At 58.3% G+C, this 15,382-nt stretch overlaps 1 protein-coding gene across 2 annotated transcripts in view; it reads left to right on the forward strand.

The window, feature by feature from the left end:
* The window catches only part of SLC24A4 (solute carrier family 24 member 4), a 133,782-nt gene that overhangs the window by 91,381 nt on the left and 27,019 nt on the right, over window positions 1-15,382 (forward strand). The window contains exons 9-12 of one of the 2 annotated variants that reach the window (XM_028507328.2): window positions 339-392; window positions 2,106-2,248; window positions 5,703-5,872; window positions 10,431-10,638. In XM_028507328.2, the coding sequence (XP_028363129.1) occupies window positions 339-392; window positions 2,106-2,248; window positions 5,703-5,872; window positions 10,431-10,638 (575 nt within the window). The remainder of the gene's footprint in view (window positions 1-338; window positions 393-2,105; window positions 2,249-5,702; window positions 5,873-10,430; window positions 10,639-15,382) is intronic. The other variant, XM_028507329.2, reaches the window with a different exon arrangement.

Genomic DNA, 15,382 nt, shown 5'->3' on the forward strand with positions numbered 1-15,382 from the left:
CCCTCCCTGAGTCCCAGGATGTGTTGGCTCCGCCCCTCCTTTCTCTACCTTGCTGAGGGACTCCACCTCAGAAAGTGAGTCCCAGGACCCCCGTCATTGAGAAGGACCCCACTCTCGGCTGCCTCTCTGTCACCCAGATGGCGTTAGTTTGCAGGACAGCCCCGGGCTGGGCGGCCCACCTGCCTGCCTGGGTCCTGGGTCCTGGGCGAGATGTCAGGGGTGGGGAAGGTCCATGGACACCCCGCCCAGCTTCACTCTCCATGCGTACCACTCCCAGGCTGCAGCGCTCGCCGGCCGCCTCGCTCTAACCCCTCTAACCGCTGTCTCCTTTCTCCGAGGTGGGAGGCCCTGGTGCTCATCATCTTGTACATATTTTACATCCTGATCATGAAGTAAGTGCCCCGTCTCCCCTCCTCCTCTTCCTCCTCCTCCTGGGCTCTCCTGTGCCCTCATGCGGACGCTGCTCTGGCCTGTGGTTACAGCAGGGAGCAGACCTCCACCGGGCCTCCGTTGCTTCTGGGGGGGGGCCAGTTCTCGGGGACACCCACTGGGGCGGCCAGGGTGGGGCAGAGAGGTTCAGGCGCTGTTTTGGGGTGCTGCCCACCCCTGGCCAGGGGAGTCAGGGCTGGTGGGTGGAGTAGCAAGGAAGGACCCCCCACCCCCACCCCACTCCATGTTTCTCCATGCCCCAGGCCGACCATTCTATCTGCTGTCAGTATAAATCTGATCATTTAACACCACTGTTTCCCCAAGAGCCAGGCAGCCTCACTCCTGCTCCAGGCTTCCTAAAATGCTGGCTCTCGGGGCCGTTGCCTCGTGCAACAGCAGGGGGCGCCACTCACGGTGTTGAAGATGCAGACACAGGGGCCAGGGCTGTGAGCCCTTGTGGCCTGTGGGAGCTGCCCAGGTCAGAATCACCTTGAACCTACCCTTGACAAAGATTCCTCGGCCATGACAAAGGAAGGACATCTGTCCCCGGCTACAGCAGGGATGGGCCTTGCAAACTTCATGCCGAGTGGAAGGAGCTAGCCACAAAAGGACAAATACCGTCTGTAACCTCACCCGTTTAGTGAGGTTCCTGGGAGAGTCCGACTCACAGAGAGAGAAAGCCGTGACCGTGTGTCTCGGAAAAGCCCCCGCCCTGCCCCAGCGTGCAGCCCAGGAGGCCCTGCGCCCCCTCTCCAGGCGGTTCTTAGGGCCCACTCCGCCTGCACCCACAGCTTCTCTGCTCCGTGGCCAGAGTCCCCTGTGACACCGGGATCCCCAGGTGCTTGGAGTGGGCGGCAGTGAGTAAGGGATCGGTCCGTGGGTGCAGGGTTCTGCTGGGGATGCTGGGAGAGCTCTGGAAGCAGACCGTGCAGGTGGTCACCCTTTGTAGATGTGGCTGGTGGCACTGAACGGTGCGCCTCAGAGTGGAAAGTAATTAAAGTGGCAGGTTTTATGTCGTGTGTGTTTTTCCACAATAAAAAAATTAAAAGGGAAAAGGAAGCACTACTCCTGAGGTGGGCCACATGCAGGTTTTATCTTCCTGTTCACACCTGCGCAGGTGTTTAAAGAGAACAGCAATGCTGAGCTCTAGGAGGCCGTGACCTGTGATGTTTTCTAAAAGTGGGGGGTACCCTGCCACACCGAGGGAGAACTGACCCTCACAGCTGTGCTCCTGGGAGCCCTTCGGGGAGGTGGGCAGCCGGGGGTCTGAGGTGGAGGGGGGCTTCTCTGTGTTTGGGGGGGGACAGGGAGTGCTGGCTGGCAGGGACACAGGGGTGACCCAGAGACTCAGCTGCCGGAGAGAGGACAAGCCCAGCGACGCCTCCTCTGAGCCCGTCCCCGAGGCTGAGCGGAACTCCCTGTATCGGGACGGGCTGGTGACCAGCCGTAAGAGGTCTCGGTTGTTTTCTTGGGCTACAGGTGTTTCATGCCCCCGGAAATCCCACCAAGGTCTTAGGAGGCACAGGCCCATCGGCCTGCATGTGGTTCTGCAGCTCCTGCTGGGGAAGCCCATTCAGCTGCAGAGGAGCTGTGCCCCCCAGCTCCCCGAGTCTGTGAGGGGTGTGAGCGGAGGGGGAGAGCCGCCGCTCTGACCCCGCCCCCGCCTTCACTTCCAGGTACAATGTGAAGATGCAGGCCTTCTTCACCATCAAACAGAAGACCGTTGCCAACGGCAACACGGTCAGCAGTGAGCTGGAGGACGGTAATGATTGCTGCGATAGCAGCTCTGACGACCCTTCTGTGCCGTTGCTGGGGCGAGGTAAGGCTGAGCAGACAGGAGTGGCCGGACCACGTCCCCCAAAACCACCACCCCCTTCTCGTCTCCGCACGCATGCACACACTCTCCGTCTAAATTGTCACTCTTTCCTTCGGTCACAGGACCCTAGACGAGGAGGGAGTCAGAGTGGGAGGTGTTTGCGTAGAGGAAGAAGCTGCCAGCAGTCTCGTCCCCGGGGATTTCCCCGAGCTGCGTTGGCCGAGACCCAAGGCCTGCGTGGCTTTTCTGAGAGGCAGCCAAGCGAGTTACCTGTCTGTCCCTTGTAGAAGGCCAGTGACAGGAAGCTGAGGGCTGGGGGAGACAGAGCAGGCCCGGCTGCCCCTGTGGGTTCTCAAGCGCCAGGCTCAGTTTGGAGGCCTCTACTCCGGAGAGACCTCTGGCTCGTTGCCCGGAGGAAGAGCGAGGCTGGGAAAGGCGGGCACAGAACCGAATAGGAATTCCTGGAGTCACCCGGGGAGCCTTGCCCTGGGCTGTAGCCTGGCCTCCGCAGCTTCCCTGTGGCCCCCTGTCTGGGGGTCCTGGGCCCCTGGAGCCGGCGCTCGGCCCCTCTGTCAGGTCCTCCTGACCATCTAGGCCTGACCGCTTGCTGCTTTAAAAACCTCGTCTCAGTCTAGCCGGATACCAGGTGACCCCCTCTGGGGGTGGCTGCCAGGAGGGAGAGAGAATCCAGTCTCACCTGAGCCCAGAGTGAAGGCCTGCACGGGTTCCTGTAATTCGGACAGGAAAAACAGGGCTAAAGCCACACCCCCAAGTTCCACCCATGGTGTCGGTGAGGTCGAGGGGTGGGCCCTGGCCACCTGAGGGGTGTTTTCTCCCCTGTGCTCCCCACAGCCCTGGGCAAGCCAGTCCTCTTCCAGGCTGACGTCAGTGGTGGGACCAGGTGGTCTCAGCGGAGCCTGTTTGCCCGTGTCTGGGACGTGGGGCCAGAATCCACACCCCTTGGCCCCCTCCCAGTCTTCCCTGGGGCGGGTCCAGCGAGGGGCTGCCTCCCCTGTGCACCGTAGGGAAATGCATGGTCTCCCGTCTCAGCAGCGAGCGAATAAGATGCCTGCTGGGCTGCTGCAAGGTACAGGTGTGGTCAAGGCCACAGCCTGGCCCCCCCCCCACTGGGGAGAGCCATTTCTAGGACAGCCTCTTTGGAAGGGCGGGGAGCAGCGTGGCTGCTGTTTTGGATTTTGGCCGCACAGACAGTGGCCCCGAGGTCCCCGCACAGCCTCTCGGGACAGGCTGGCTGCTGTCCTGGACATAGTGTTCCTGGGGCCTCAGGAACCTCGATGACAAAGGGCAGAGTCCCAAGCGGTGAGTCCGTTGAGGCCGGCAGGAAGTGCCCACTACCTCGGGTGCCGGCCCCGAGAGCTTCCTACTGCTGCCTGCCTGCCTGACGGAGGGGGCCCTGGATTTTTTAAAACTTGCACAAACCTTTCACACCATACCTTCATTCTGCTCGAGAAAGCAGAGCACAATATAGCAAGGTCCCCAGAGCTGAGGCAGGGAGGCGCCCCCACGTCCCACCACTGCAGGGTGTGCAGCCTCTTATCACTGGTTTCGGGTGGATTTTCACATAGCCTGGCAGCCAGGGCCACCCTGACCACTGGCTGGGGCTACTGTGGGACCTTCCCATCCTGCCCCGGCCCCGGCCCCAGCTTCGGCTTGCAGCAGGAAGTAAAGAGCAATACCTGGCCTCCAGCTAAACCGCCGGGAGCCACTCTATGATTGAGTTACCTTCTGAGCAGCCACCCTCGGCTCAGAACACCACCCTGCACTGCCACTTGGCGGGTGGCACTAGGACCAGGTGCCCAGGGTGCCAGGTATCGCGTGTCTCGCCTTGAACACTCTTCAGGCTCCCCCCCTCTGAGCCCAGCTGTCCCCAGGCAGCTAGCTGTTCTACTGGTTCCCACCTCCCTCTGATATAGACTGGGGGTTCGGAGTAGGGAGGGATCCAGGCTTTCCCGCAGTGTGGAGGGGCAGTGGGCTCGGGGGCTCCTGCTCCTCGGAGTGGGACCTCGCCAGGGAAGTCAGCCAGGAGAGGGGCCAGGACGCTGGAGGCCAGAGGCCCCAGGCACCGAAGGCCCGGTGGCAGCAGCCCTCCGACTAACACCCCCCTTCCAATAACCCCGCGGCCTCTCGGCCACCGCCAGGAGTGCTGCCCCAGACTCTCAGCATCCGCCGCACGCTAATCGTCTCTGGCGATCTCTGTTGGCCTTTGTCTCCTTAACGCTCCTCGCCTTCTAAATTGTAAGTAATCTGCTTCCATCCGAGCGATAACACATGCATTGGAAAAAAATAAATAAAACACCGCGAGCCCAGCGTGCCCATCTCCGGCAAATGCATGGTCCTCCTGGCTCCGTTTCTAACCCGCCCGCCTCCTGTCTGCTGAGCCTTGCTGCCTGTTGGGTAAGGGTGCGTGTCTGGTGTGCACTGGTTCCTGTCTGTGCCATTAACTCTGGCAGGAGTTCGCCCTGGTTACTCCTGGTTACCCCGTTGCCTGGGAAGGACACATGAGCGCCAGGAGCTGGTGGCCAGTGCAGAGGGCCGGGCATATCTGCTGTGGCAGCCCCTTGGAGGGGATGCTGCCTGCTTCTGTGTGCTGTGGTCACGAGTGGTTCTGTCACTGGGGCCCCCCTCTGGGACTCTGGAGGTAGAGGTCAGATCCTCCAGGACTCCTGCCCTGCGCGTGTTCGGGAAGGTAGCAGGGAAGAGGGCTGGGGCCTTGGGGGATTCGGTCCTCAGCCTCCCGAGAAGATGCACGGGGTCAGAGACAGCGGCCTGCCTGCCGGAGGGTGCCAGGCTCACCGGAGACACTGGACTCGGCCAGTAGCTCCCCGTGCAGCCTCAGCAAGCGGGCTGCCCTCCTGGGCACAGCCTCCCGTTCCAGGGCCTGGGAGCCCAGCCTTTGCCCTGGCTGCTGCCTGCGTCACGGAGAACAAAGCTAGAAGCAGCCTTCTGTGTCGGGTGTAGATGGTCCCTTCAAGACAGAGCAGGTGGTCTCTGGTGCTTTTCAGCACATTCCACTCCAGGGGACCCTTGGCGCCCCTGCAATCAGGAGGAAGCAAGGTCCCTTCACAGTCACGGTGGGCTGCCCAGTGAGACTCAGAGCAGGAACTGAAAGATCCTTGCAGTTAGCCAAGACCGGGCCCCGGAAGAGAGGGGCTACTGATCAGTGGGGGGGGATACATGTCGAGGGGCTGTCCCTGAGTGGGCCTGTAATGGGGAGACCGTGGGGCGGTGTCTCATTCTTCAAGCTGGCAGGTGGTTCAAAGCCAATGGCCGCTTGACTAGTGGGAGGAGCCGAAGCCAGCCTCCCAGGGGGCCGCCGGCTGCTGAGACCTCAGCCCGCGAAGTCTGCAGCAGAGGGGCAGGCGGTCGGCTGCCCTGGCACCTGGGTGGCGTCTGCAGGGGGACTTCGGCACTAATCACGGCGTTGTGCTCCATACAGTGAAGGAGGAGCCCCAGTACGGCAAAAACCCAGTGGTGATGGTGGATGAGGTCATGAGCTCCAGCCCCCCCAAGTTCAGCTTCCCGGAGGCAGGCTTACGCATAATGATCACCAACAAGTTTGGGCCCAGGACCCGACTGCGGATGGCCAGCAGGATCATCATCAACGAGGTGGGTTTGCTTCAGGGACCAGGAGAGCGCGTGGCCTCAGGGGGGCTCTGGTCCTTGGAGGGGGCCCTGGCTTGTCGGGACGCCGCCTGGGGCTGGGCCACCGGAGCGAGCTCTGCCAGGCTGGCCTTGGGCACCGCTCCTGTGGTGTCAGGACGGAAGCCCGAACATCGCCGCAAACAGCAAAGGATCCAATGGGGCGGGGGGGGGGGGGGTGCAATTTTAAGGCAGGCAGCATTGAACACGCTGCCAAGATGTTTCACTGTTTTGTCAGGCACTAGAGTAAAACTAGTTGGAGAAAGGCCAGTCTGTTAGCTAGAGAAGAAAAAAAAAAAAAAGGATGAGCACACACCTGTTCTCTATGGCTAGAACGACACTGGGGGCGGGGGGGAGCTGAGACACAGGTGGGTGGCTGTCACCACTGGGGACTTCTTTTCCCTCGGTACCCTCGTGGTCTTGCTAGGATTTTGTACCTCTTCTCTTTCTCGTTTGAAACAAGTTTTAAGTTTGATATTTATTGTACCAACAGTGTAGCAAAGTGCACAGCTTATTGCTTACCGACTTCTCCCATCTGGCTGCACATTGGAGTTTTAGGTACACATCCTCAGACGCAGGTAGTTACCAGAGAACTCGAAACTCCGATGGCAAACAATCGGTAGTCAGCAAGTGGGTTACATGCAAGGGTGGGCGGGCTGCTCGGTGCTCCGGTTTCTGGATTTTGAACAGTGTTACTTTGATTTCTTACGCCATGTGCACTCTCTGTATGAAGAAAGGAAAACATTGCAAGCTTTGACTTATCCTGAATCCTTTTGTTTGGTGCAAATCGGTAAAATTGAAAGCAATGAAATCTTGCTGAATCCCAGCCTCTCTTTATGAGCGTGAGAATTGCACCCACTGGCGTTAGGGGTGAAATGGGGGGTTTGAGCGACTCCTAAGGCTTCGGGGATTTGGGTTCATAGCGTATTTTCATGGCATGGACAAGCAGGGAGGTGAGATGATGGGGTTTTGATGAGCCGGTGACACGCTGGTTGCCAGGCCACTGAGTGTTTTAAGCTGCTGAGAAAACCTTGTTTTCCACCGTGCTGGGACTGGGGAGGTAATTCCAAGTTTTCATCTCACATTAGACCTTAACCCAGTCTTCACGGGCCTCAGTGTCCCTGTGTGTGGGTGCTGGGCGGGGCGCTTCCAACTCAGAATTTCCTGACGCAGCAGAAAGGGGAAGCCCGGAGGCTGAGCAGGGTCTTGGGGAGATTCACCCTGGAAGGGGAGTGGGGGGGAGTGAAGCCCCCCCCCCCAAATGTCTAGTTTCAAGGTGGTTTCTTTAGACCTTTGGGTCTCATTTCCTCTCCAGTCCTTTAATTCCCCAGCAGTCCAGAAAAGTTGGCAAAGCTACAATTAACCCACAGTCGATGTGCCCCTGGGGCGGATGCCCTTACTTGTTCATCGTCGGAGAGAAAGTGCACAGGGTGGGTGCCTGGCGAGGGGGCCGGGTGGGGGGCGTGGAAGGAGGGCTCCGTTTCTCCTTCGTTCCAGGGTTGTGTCCTACGAGACTTGACCGTCCTCACCCCCAGCCACAGCAGTGAATTGTCCAGGCAACCAGCAGGTCACCCCCCTCCCCCCAGTCACTCTCCCTCCTTGGGGACCGTCTCACCTGGTCTCCCACCTGCTCCTCCCCACACTGCGCTTCTCCTCGGCTCACACCTGGGTGCCGGTCCTTGTGAGCTGGTACAAGCAGCTGTCGTTTTCTGAACACCTACTGTGTGCTAGGCAGGTGCTGGGTGTTTTACCTGTGTGTTATAGCATGAACCCTCTTGATGGCTTTCTGGGGGAGAGGATGGCGCTTCCTGTTGATCTACGAGAGAGCTGGAACAAGGGGGCAGAAGAGGGGTTCTGACCCAAATCTGAGCCTAGACGGCACGGATTCCTCGGGGGCAGTCCACCCCACTTCCGCTGTGCCCCTCCTTCTGTGTCGCTGCTCCCTCTGTGACAGCCAGCCCCTGCTCCAGCTGGTTGTTATATTGCCTCTTCCACGGGGCAGCCCTCGGAACACCAGGCAGCAGTTGCCACCCCGATCTTCTCCTTGAACCTCACATCCTCGGAACCTCCCACCTTCCTGGCGTGACAGGGTCCCAGGCCTCTCCATCTAGTTACTCCCCCGTGGGAACCTTCCGGGCGGTCTCTCTCGGCACGTGGGCCCAGCACCTCCTTTGCGTTGTGATCTATGCCTCTCCTGATACAGCCTCATACAGCTGTAGACATTTCTTCAGATACAATTTTCTCTTTGTTCCTATGAAGTTAGAGTTATGACCTGCCCCCTTGCTACCATCCGGGCGCTATTGAGTCCTGCCCCAACGTTGCAATCCTGTCTGTGCACAGCTGGGTTTTTTCTTTTCCTGCGAGGGTGACCTGTCATTTGACCCTGCGTGGGGAGCAGAGTACCAAGCCTCCACATCGGAGTCTCAGGCATAGACCGCTTTGCTCTTTTTGGTGGGGCAAGGATGGGGAAAATACTTTGGGTTTCCACCCTGGACTTCACGGTGTGGGGGTCCCCACCTAAAACTGATGTGGAGACAGTGAAGGGGTCAGCTCCTCTTCCTCGTAAAGGAATAACGTGCTTCCACTTCAGTTACTTATTTATTTTTCGTGAGCAGGAAAGGAAATGTTTATTTCATGCTATGCGGATATAAAGGAGTGACCTAATGTCTTCATCAGAATCCCAAAGTCCCTTAAAACACCCACAAACACACACAGTCTTCCTTCCCCCCTTTGCCCAGTCTGGGGTACCATATCTCAGGGAAAGAAATAGAAGTCCGTGGCTCAGGCAGCCCCCGGTTCTTCCCAGTAATCTGTCTCGGCTGGTAGGCCTCCCTCGGTTCTCAGCACCATCAGCTGTGTCACCAGGATCTCTGCTAAAGCAGGGTGGTGGTTCCCCCTTCTAAAGCTGCAGGGGTCCCCACTTCGGCAAAGCCATGTGGTTCTGCCTCCCAGGGCCGCGGGAGTCTCCACTCTGCTAAAGACCGAGTGGTTCTCCCTCGTGCCTTCCACTTCAAGTAATAACACTTTTCTCACTTCCAATAAACATGAGGCTAGGTGTGGGGCACGCCGTTACAGAGTGTCGCCTGGGACACGTTCACCAACTCCTTTAGTCCTGCTAAAGTCCTTACGGGGCGGGGGCGGGGGGGTCTGTGTCCATTGTGTGACAATCGGTAGTCACGGAGCCTAAAGCTGATCTGTAGATACTGTGTATGGGAGCCAGATGAGGTGAGCTGTGCAAAGGCAAGCAGATTCTTGGGAAAGTGGGAACCTGTTGGTTTCTGGAAATACGGCCTCGGCCATTCCCTGGTTTAGTAGAAACCCACAGGCTTGGTGAGAAAGATTAACTTCCGCTCGGGTGGAAAGGGCCAGCCTTCATCCGTAGCTACTGTGAGCTGGCGGGAGGAAGGGGCAGGTTGGCTGAGAGCATGTGCACTGGACACGGCAGAAGACCTGGCCAGCAGAGACTATCCACATGGCCAGTAACCCAATAAGATGCTCGGCATCATTCGTCATCAGGGAAATGCAAATTCAAACCATGATCAGGTACCACCACATACCCACCAGACTGGCTTAAATCAAAAGGACTGACAATATCAAGTGTTGACAAGGATGGGAAGCAACTGAAATTCTACCCCTGGCTGGTACAAGTGTGAAATGGTTCAACATGCACCGACCTTATGACCTACTAATTCCACATTTAAATAGAAATGAGTGCTCTGTTCACTTAAAGACACATACACAAATGTTCAGAGCAGCATTCTTCATAATAACCAAAATAGGGAAACACCCCAAATGCCCATCAGCAGGCAAACGATACACCGCAGGTTATTTCTATGGGGGAATACTATACAGCCACGAAAAGCAACAGACTGCTGAGTTATGCGACAACATGGATGGCTCTCATGGACATTAGATTCAGTGAAAGAAGCCAGACTTCAAGCAGTACCTGCAATTTGAATGCATTTATATGAAGGTCAAGTTCAGAAAACAGTGATTTATGTTTCTAAAAGTCAGAGTAGTGGTTACTTTGCTTGGCTTTGGGGAGAGGGGACACCCAGACTAGGGAAAGTGCCTGAGGGAGTCTTATGAGGGCCTAGAAATGTTCTGCACCTTGATATAAAACATCACTGGGCTATACACTTAATGTAAGTGCAGTTTTTTATGGTACACTTAAATAATTTTTAGTTTAAAACATGCAAGGCCTCTCCTGTGAGTATCTTCAGGTGGCTTGGGGACATCCACGGGGAGGGCCGGAATGACCACTGTCATCCAGTGTCACGGGCTGGGTGGTCAGGGTGGCACTCAGAAGAGAGGCGGCCAGGCCTCTGACCGTCCCCCAGGGGCTTGCTGGTCTCGGCCCCAAAGGAGCTGAGCAAACGTGGTTGAATGCCAAGGTCCTCGGGTCATTCACAGGCAAACCGACCTCTGGGCGTGTGTTCTGGAAACCTGAGGGCTGGGTGCGTGTCAAGGAGCAGGCTAATACGGTCACACATCCGGTTGTCTGTCTTGCCCCCTGTCCACACAGAGGCAGAGGCTGATCAACTCAGCGAACGGAGTCGGCAGAAAGCCGCTCCAAAACGGGAGGCCCGAAAACATCAAAAACGGGAACATTCCCCTGGAAAACCCAGACGGCGACCCTCAGCGGGAGCAGGAACAGCAGCCCCCACCCCCACCGCCTCCCCCAGAGCCGGAGCCCGTCGAGACTGCCTTCCTGTCCCCCTTCTCCATGCCCGGTGAGTTCGGGGGGTGCAGGGCCCTCAGGCTATGCTGGCCCAGGGTTCTGTCAGGACATGCCTGCCCCTAGCCCTGCCATTCTGCTTCGCCTTGAAAACAGAGGCTCTGTTTGGGGCCCCAGGGCTCCCTCGGAGTCTCTGGATGAGAGTCCCCGGGGCATGCCCACCACAGCTGCCCAGGGGCTCTGCCCCACATCCGGGACCAGGTTCCAAAACCAAAACCCAGAGCCTGGTGTGGGGCCTGGGAATCGGCATTTTCAAATCTTCTCTGGGTGTGCCCGGGACCCCACCGGGTTACGAATGCTGCCCGTGTCAACAGCACCTGCAGCCACCTTTCCCGGGGAGGGCAGACCCAGCAAACGACATCCATCTCCTCACTGAGGTCACAGAGGGGCCCCACACAGGGGTTCGGCCCCCCAAGAGCCGCTCTCTGCTGACCAGAAGGTTGAGGGGATCTGAGTCTCGGCTGCTGGATGCCAGGAAGGACCCCATGTGGCTACAGCGTGGTCCAGGAACTGGCCGCACTTGCCCAGGGTGGGCCCGAGGAGGAGCTGCCGCTCTGTGAGCTCCGCAGGAGGTGGGCGCAGAGCCCCAGTTTACAGGGGTGAGGCCTGATGGGGCCGCGGCCGCCACCCTCCACTAGCCGCCTCATCTGCATCCTGGCCCTGCGGCTGCTGGCCGTCCAGGGCTCTTCAGGACACCTTCAAAGGGGTGTGCCCTTGGCAGCCGTTGTTCTGTGCAGTGAGGTGGCTACGAGTGAGGACCGCTCATCTCCACTTCCTCGGAGTTGAGTTTGGTGGGTTTGCGGGGCGTGGACTCCACCCTCCCCCTCCCCTTGCCCCGGGGTCTGGCCTCCTCTGAGGAGCAAGAATGAGATCCAGCTCCCAGAGGGGACCTGCCTGTCGGGATGCTGCTGGCTTGCACGGGCTGAGACCAGGTAGCCCCAGGGGCTCCGCACCCCTGCATCCCAGTGCAGGGACCTCTGCCCTTCCTGGTGGCCAGGACTTCCCGTTGCAGTTGGCCCACCGTTGTCCTCAAGCCAGAGGTCACTGGGCATTCCCCCGGCTCGGCCAGGCTCACAACAGAGCCAAGAGCTGGCCCGAGTTTGTCCCTGCAGAAAACTCCCTTTGTGTCCCTGCGGATGCGTTTCCAGGTGTTGCCTTTGGAAACACCAAGTCACTTCCTCCTCCTCTTCCCCTCTGGGACAGGAGAAGCAGGGGAGGGGACAGACGGAGCCATGTGCCTGCTGCTTCTCGGTGCACTTTCATTTCGCGTCGCCGCTGCCTTGTGAGGCGGGCGGTCTCTTTTACCTGCATTTTACAGAGGGAAACTGAGGCTGGGGAGGCGGTGAGACTTCCCGAGTCGCACAGCCGTCACGTGGGCAGCCTCTCTTCCACCCTGAGCTTCCGAGCTGTGAACGCCGTCAGGGACTGGTCCAGACAGGAGCAGAGTCCCAGGCCACAGGCCTCAGGGAAGTCACGGGGCGAATGGCCTTCGTGGTCACATAGGGCCCGATTGGCCTTAGCCATGCATGTGAACCCTGGACCTACGGCGCAGCTCAGCCCACCTCACTGGAGAACCCGGGGTAAACGTGTGTTTTACCGAAGTCCAGGCCCCTGGAGGTTCTTGAACAGTGACAGGAGGTAAAACTTACTGTGAGCTGACTATGGAGCAGGCAGGGCGCGTTACAGGTGAACATCAGCTCACTGAGTTCTCACGACGCCCTGGAAGGTGGGCACTATTATTACTTCCCCGTTTCCCAGCTGGAGAGACTCAGGCACAGCGAGGTTTAGTTGCCCAGGGCCACACAGGAGGAAGGGGCAGCGCTGGGGTTTGTGCACTGACCTTCTGACCCCAGGCACGCCTGGGGGCAACACTGTCCCCAACCAATGGGCTCCTTCAGCTCCTTCCCTCGGACGCCCACCAGGAAGTGCTTGTCTGTGTCGTGGCTCATGCACAAGGCGCCCAGGACCTTGGGGGTATGCATTGGGTGAGCCGTGTGGAGCTGAGTCGAGTTATGGGCCCTTGGGAGCTGACATGCTCCCAGCGGCACCCTAAATCTTCTCTCCCTTTGTTGTAATAAAGCTCAGCTCAGGAATCCAAGGATTTCCAGAGCTTTCAGGGCTTGTTCCCCTCCCCCGCCTCATCTTCCTCAGCTCCCCAGAGCACCTGCCTGGGGCGAGAAAGGTCAGTTCTGTGTCTCCAAACCCAGTTAGGGGGCATTGCACAAACGGAACCCCAGAAAACCCCACACGCCCGGTCTTTCCTCTGAGCCCCTCAGCCCGAGGGGGTGGGGCGGGGGCCGAGACGGGAGGAACTGCAGGTGCTGTGGGCTCACGTATGTACGTGTGTGTGTGCCATCCCGGACCCGGCGCCAGGCCCCCAGAGACACTCAGCCCCCATGGCGGAAATGACCTTGGTCTTGCCTCCGTCTCGGGGGCCACCAGAGAAACGGCACGTTTGGTAGAGTGTCTCCTAAGCCAAGGTCAGGGTTCCAAGGATGCGCCCTTGTGAACCAGTCACCGTGGCGCTCTGAAGTGTCACTTCACAGCCCAATGACAAGACACACCGACTGGGCGGTTTTATTGTTGAATGTAACGGCTTTACTGAGATACAGTTCATTTACCATAAAGCCGCACCTTCAAGGTGTGCAACTGAGGGGTGTTCACAAAGTTGTGTAGCCATCGGCACAATCAATTTTAGAACACTTGCCCCACCCCCAAAAGAATCCCTCTAACCCATGAGCAATTACTTACTCCCAACCCCCCAACCCCTGCTCCTGGCAGCCACGACTTGACTTCCTGTCTGTCTGGACGTATCTGCCCTGGACATTTCATATACACAGAGTCAGCCGGCCCACAGCCTTTTGTGATCGGCTGCCGCTGCTGAGCGTGGTGTTTGCAAGGCTCATCCGTGCTGGAGCATGTAGCAGTGCCTCATGCTTTGGTGTGGCTGAATAATACTATACTTATTCATCGGTTGATAGAAATTTGGATTACTTCCACTTTCTGGATATGAGTGGTTTATTAAAACAGCTAATAGGGCATAGTGGAGAAAGGCTCAATTTTTTTTTAATCTAAATGAAAGCAATTTTCCTCTGAGTTCCTCGTGGTTGGCAACAAATAGTCTCTGAAGACTAGGATTAAAAGGGATCTTGGAACTTTTTTAAAAATTTATTTTAGAAAGCCCTGGCTGGCACAGCTCAGTGGATTGAGCGCGGGCTGCAACCCAGGCATCACACATCCCTCTCTCTCTCTCCCTCTCTCTCTCTCTCCCTTCCCCCCCTCTTTCCCTCTTTCCCTTCCCTCTCTAAAAAAATAAAAATTAAAAAAGAATTTTAGAGAAAGGGAGAGACAGAAACATTGATTTGTTGTTCCACTTGTTCGTGCATTCTTGGATGATTCTCGTATGTGCCCTGACCAGGGATTGAACCCACAACCCTGGCACATTGGGGTGATGCTCTAACCAACCGAGCTACCTGGCCAGGGCGGATCTTGGAAATTTTTAGACCAGGCTTCCTACATTCCAGAGTGGGAAACTGCGGCCCAAAGAGAGGCAGGGACTTGCCCAAGGGACAGTCCCAACTAGACAGAGCCAGATGTCTGGGCCACCTGCCCTGGAGTCCACTCCGGGATGTTCCCGCAGCCGGGCCAGCTCAGTGCGGCAAGCAGAGGGGTCGGAGGTGGAGGGGCCCGGGACCCGCCACATGCTGGGCGTGAGCTGGGTCCGAAGGCCCTTCACCTGCCAGCAGCAGAAGCCCACGCAGCTCTCTTGAGCTGAAGGGGAACATTTTTTAAAATCAGGATGGCGGGGGGGGGTGTTAGGGATCCCAAGGACACAGTGACACAGCTGGCCTCCCCCGGGGCTGGCTCGGGGCCTCAGGGGGTGTCCAGACTCTTCCTCGCTCCTCATTTCTCCGCGTGTGCCTGTCTCATCCTGTCCCTTGGCGGCGGGCTGGCTTTCTCAAATTCATGGTCGGTCCATACAGCAGACCGTGGCCTCCCCTGGCCCCAGACTGATGCATGACAGCGCCAGCCCCCTCACTCAGCTCACTGGTGTGCATCAGAATTCCAGTCTCGAGAGAGAAAATACCATCAACCCTGGTCACTCAGCTGTGCTGGCCCCTGGGGCTTTGGGGGCCCCTAGGAGTGTGGTTCTGAGGGAAGAGGGGCTGAGCACACACATGCCTGTACCCCTTGTAGGCGTCTATGACAAGTTCCTCCAGCGTTATTAGAAGATGAAGGATGTAGCCAGTCTCAGATGCAGCGAAGTTGGAACTACAGAGGCCCAGGTGGGAAAAGCACCCTCACCTAGGCACCGTAGGCAGTGACTCCAGAGCCCGCCCACTGATCCGGTTGGCACTGCCACCACGCCAGAGCCAAGGAGGTGGGGATCAGGACGCCTCAGACCTGTTGAGTTCAAGAGCTCAGCCCCAGAGCTGTGGGGCCGCGAGCAGGGGGCCACTGCCGCAGCCGTGTCTCGACTCCCACAGCAACGTGCCCTGGACGCCGCCGGGCTGCTGCTCAGGCCTCCAGCGCTGGCTCCGATGCCCCTCATCTCGTGCGTGGGCAGGGAGCCGCGCTTCAATAGGGATGCGTCGAAAACAGCAGAAAGGTGCTGGGCCCCCCCTCGATTCTCCCCTTCAAATCAGGGGACCTGTCGTGAAGCCTGGACCTCAGCCATGGGGAGGTCTGAGAGAGGCTTCCGAGGACACTGGCGGGAGGCTGGACTGGGCCAGCTCAGC

This window comes from Phyllostomus discolor, chromosome 1 (genome assembly GCF_004126475.2).
Source record: "Phyllostomus discolor isolate MPI-MPIP mPhyDis1 chromosome 1, mPhyDis1.pri.v3, whole genome shotgun sequence".
Taxonomy (NCBI): domain Eukaryota; kingdom Metazoa; phylum Chordata; class Mammalia; order Chiroptera; family Phyllostomidae; genus Phyllostomus; species Phyllostomus discolor.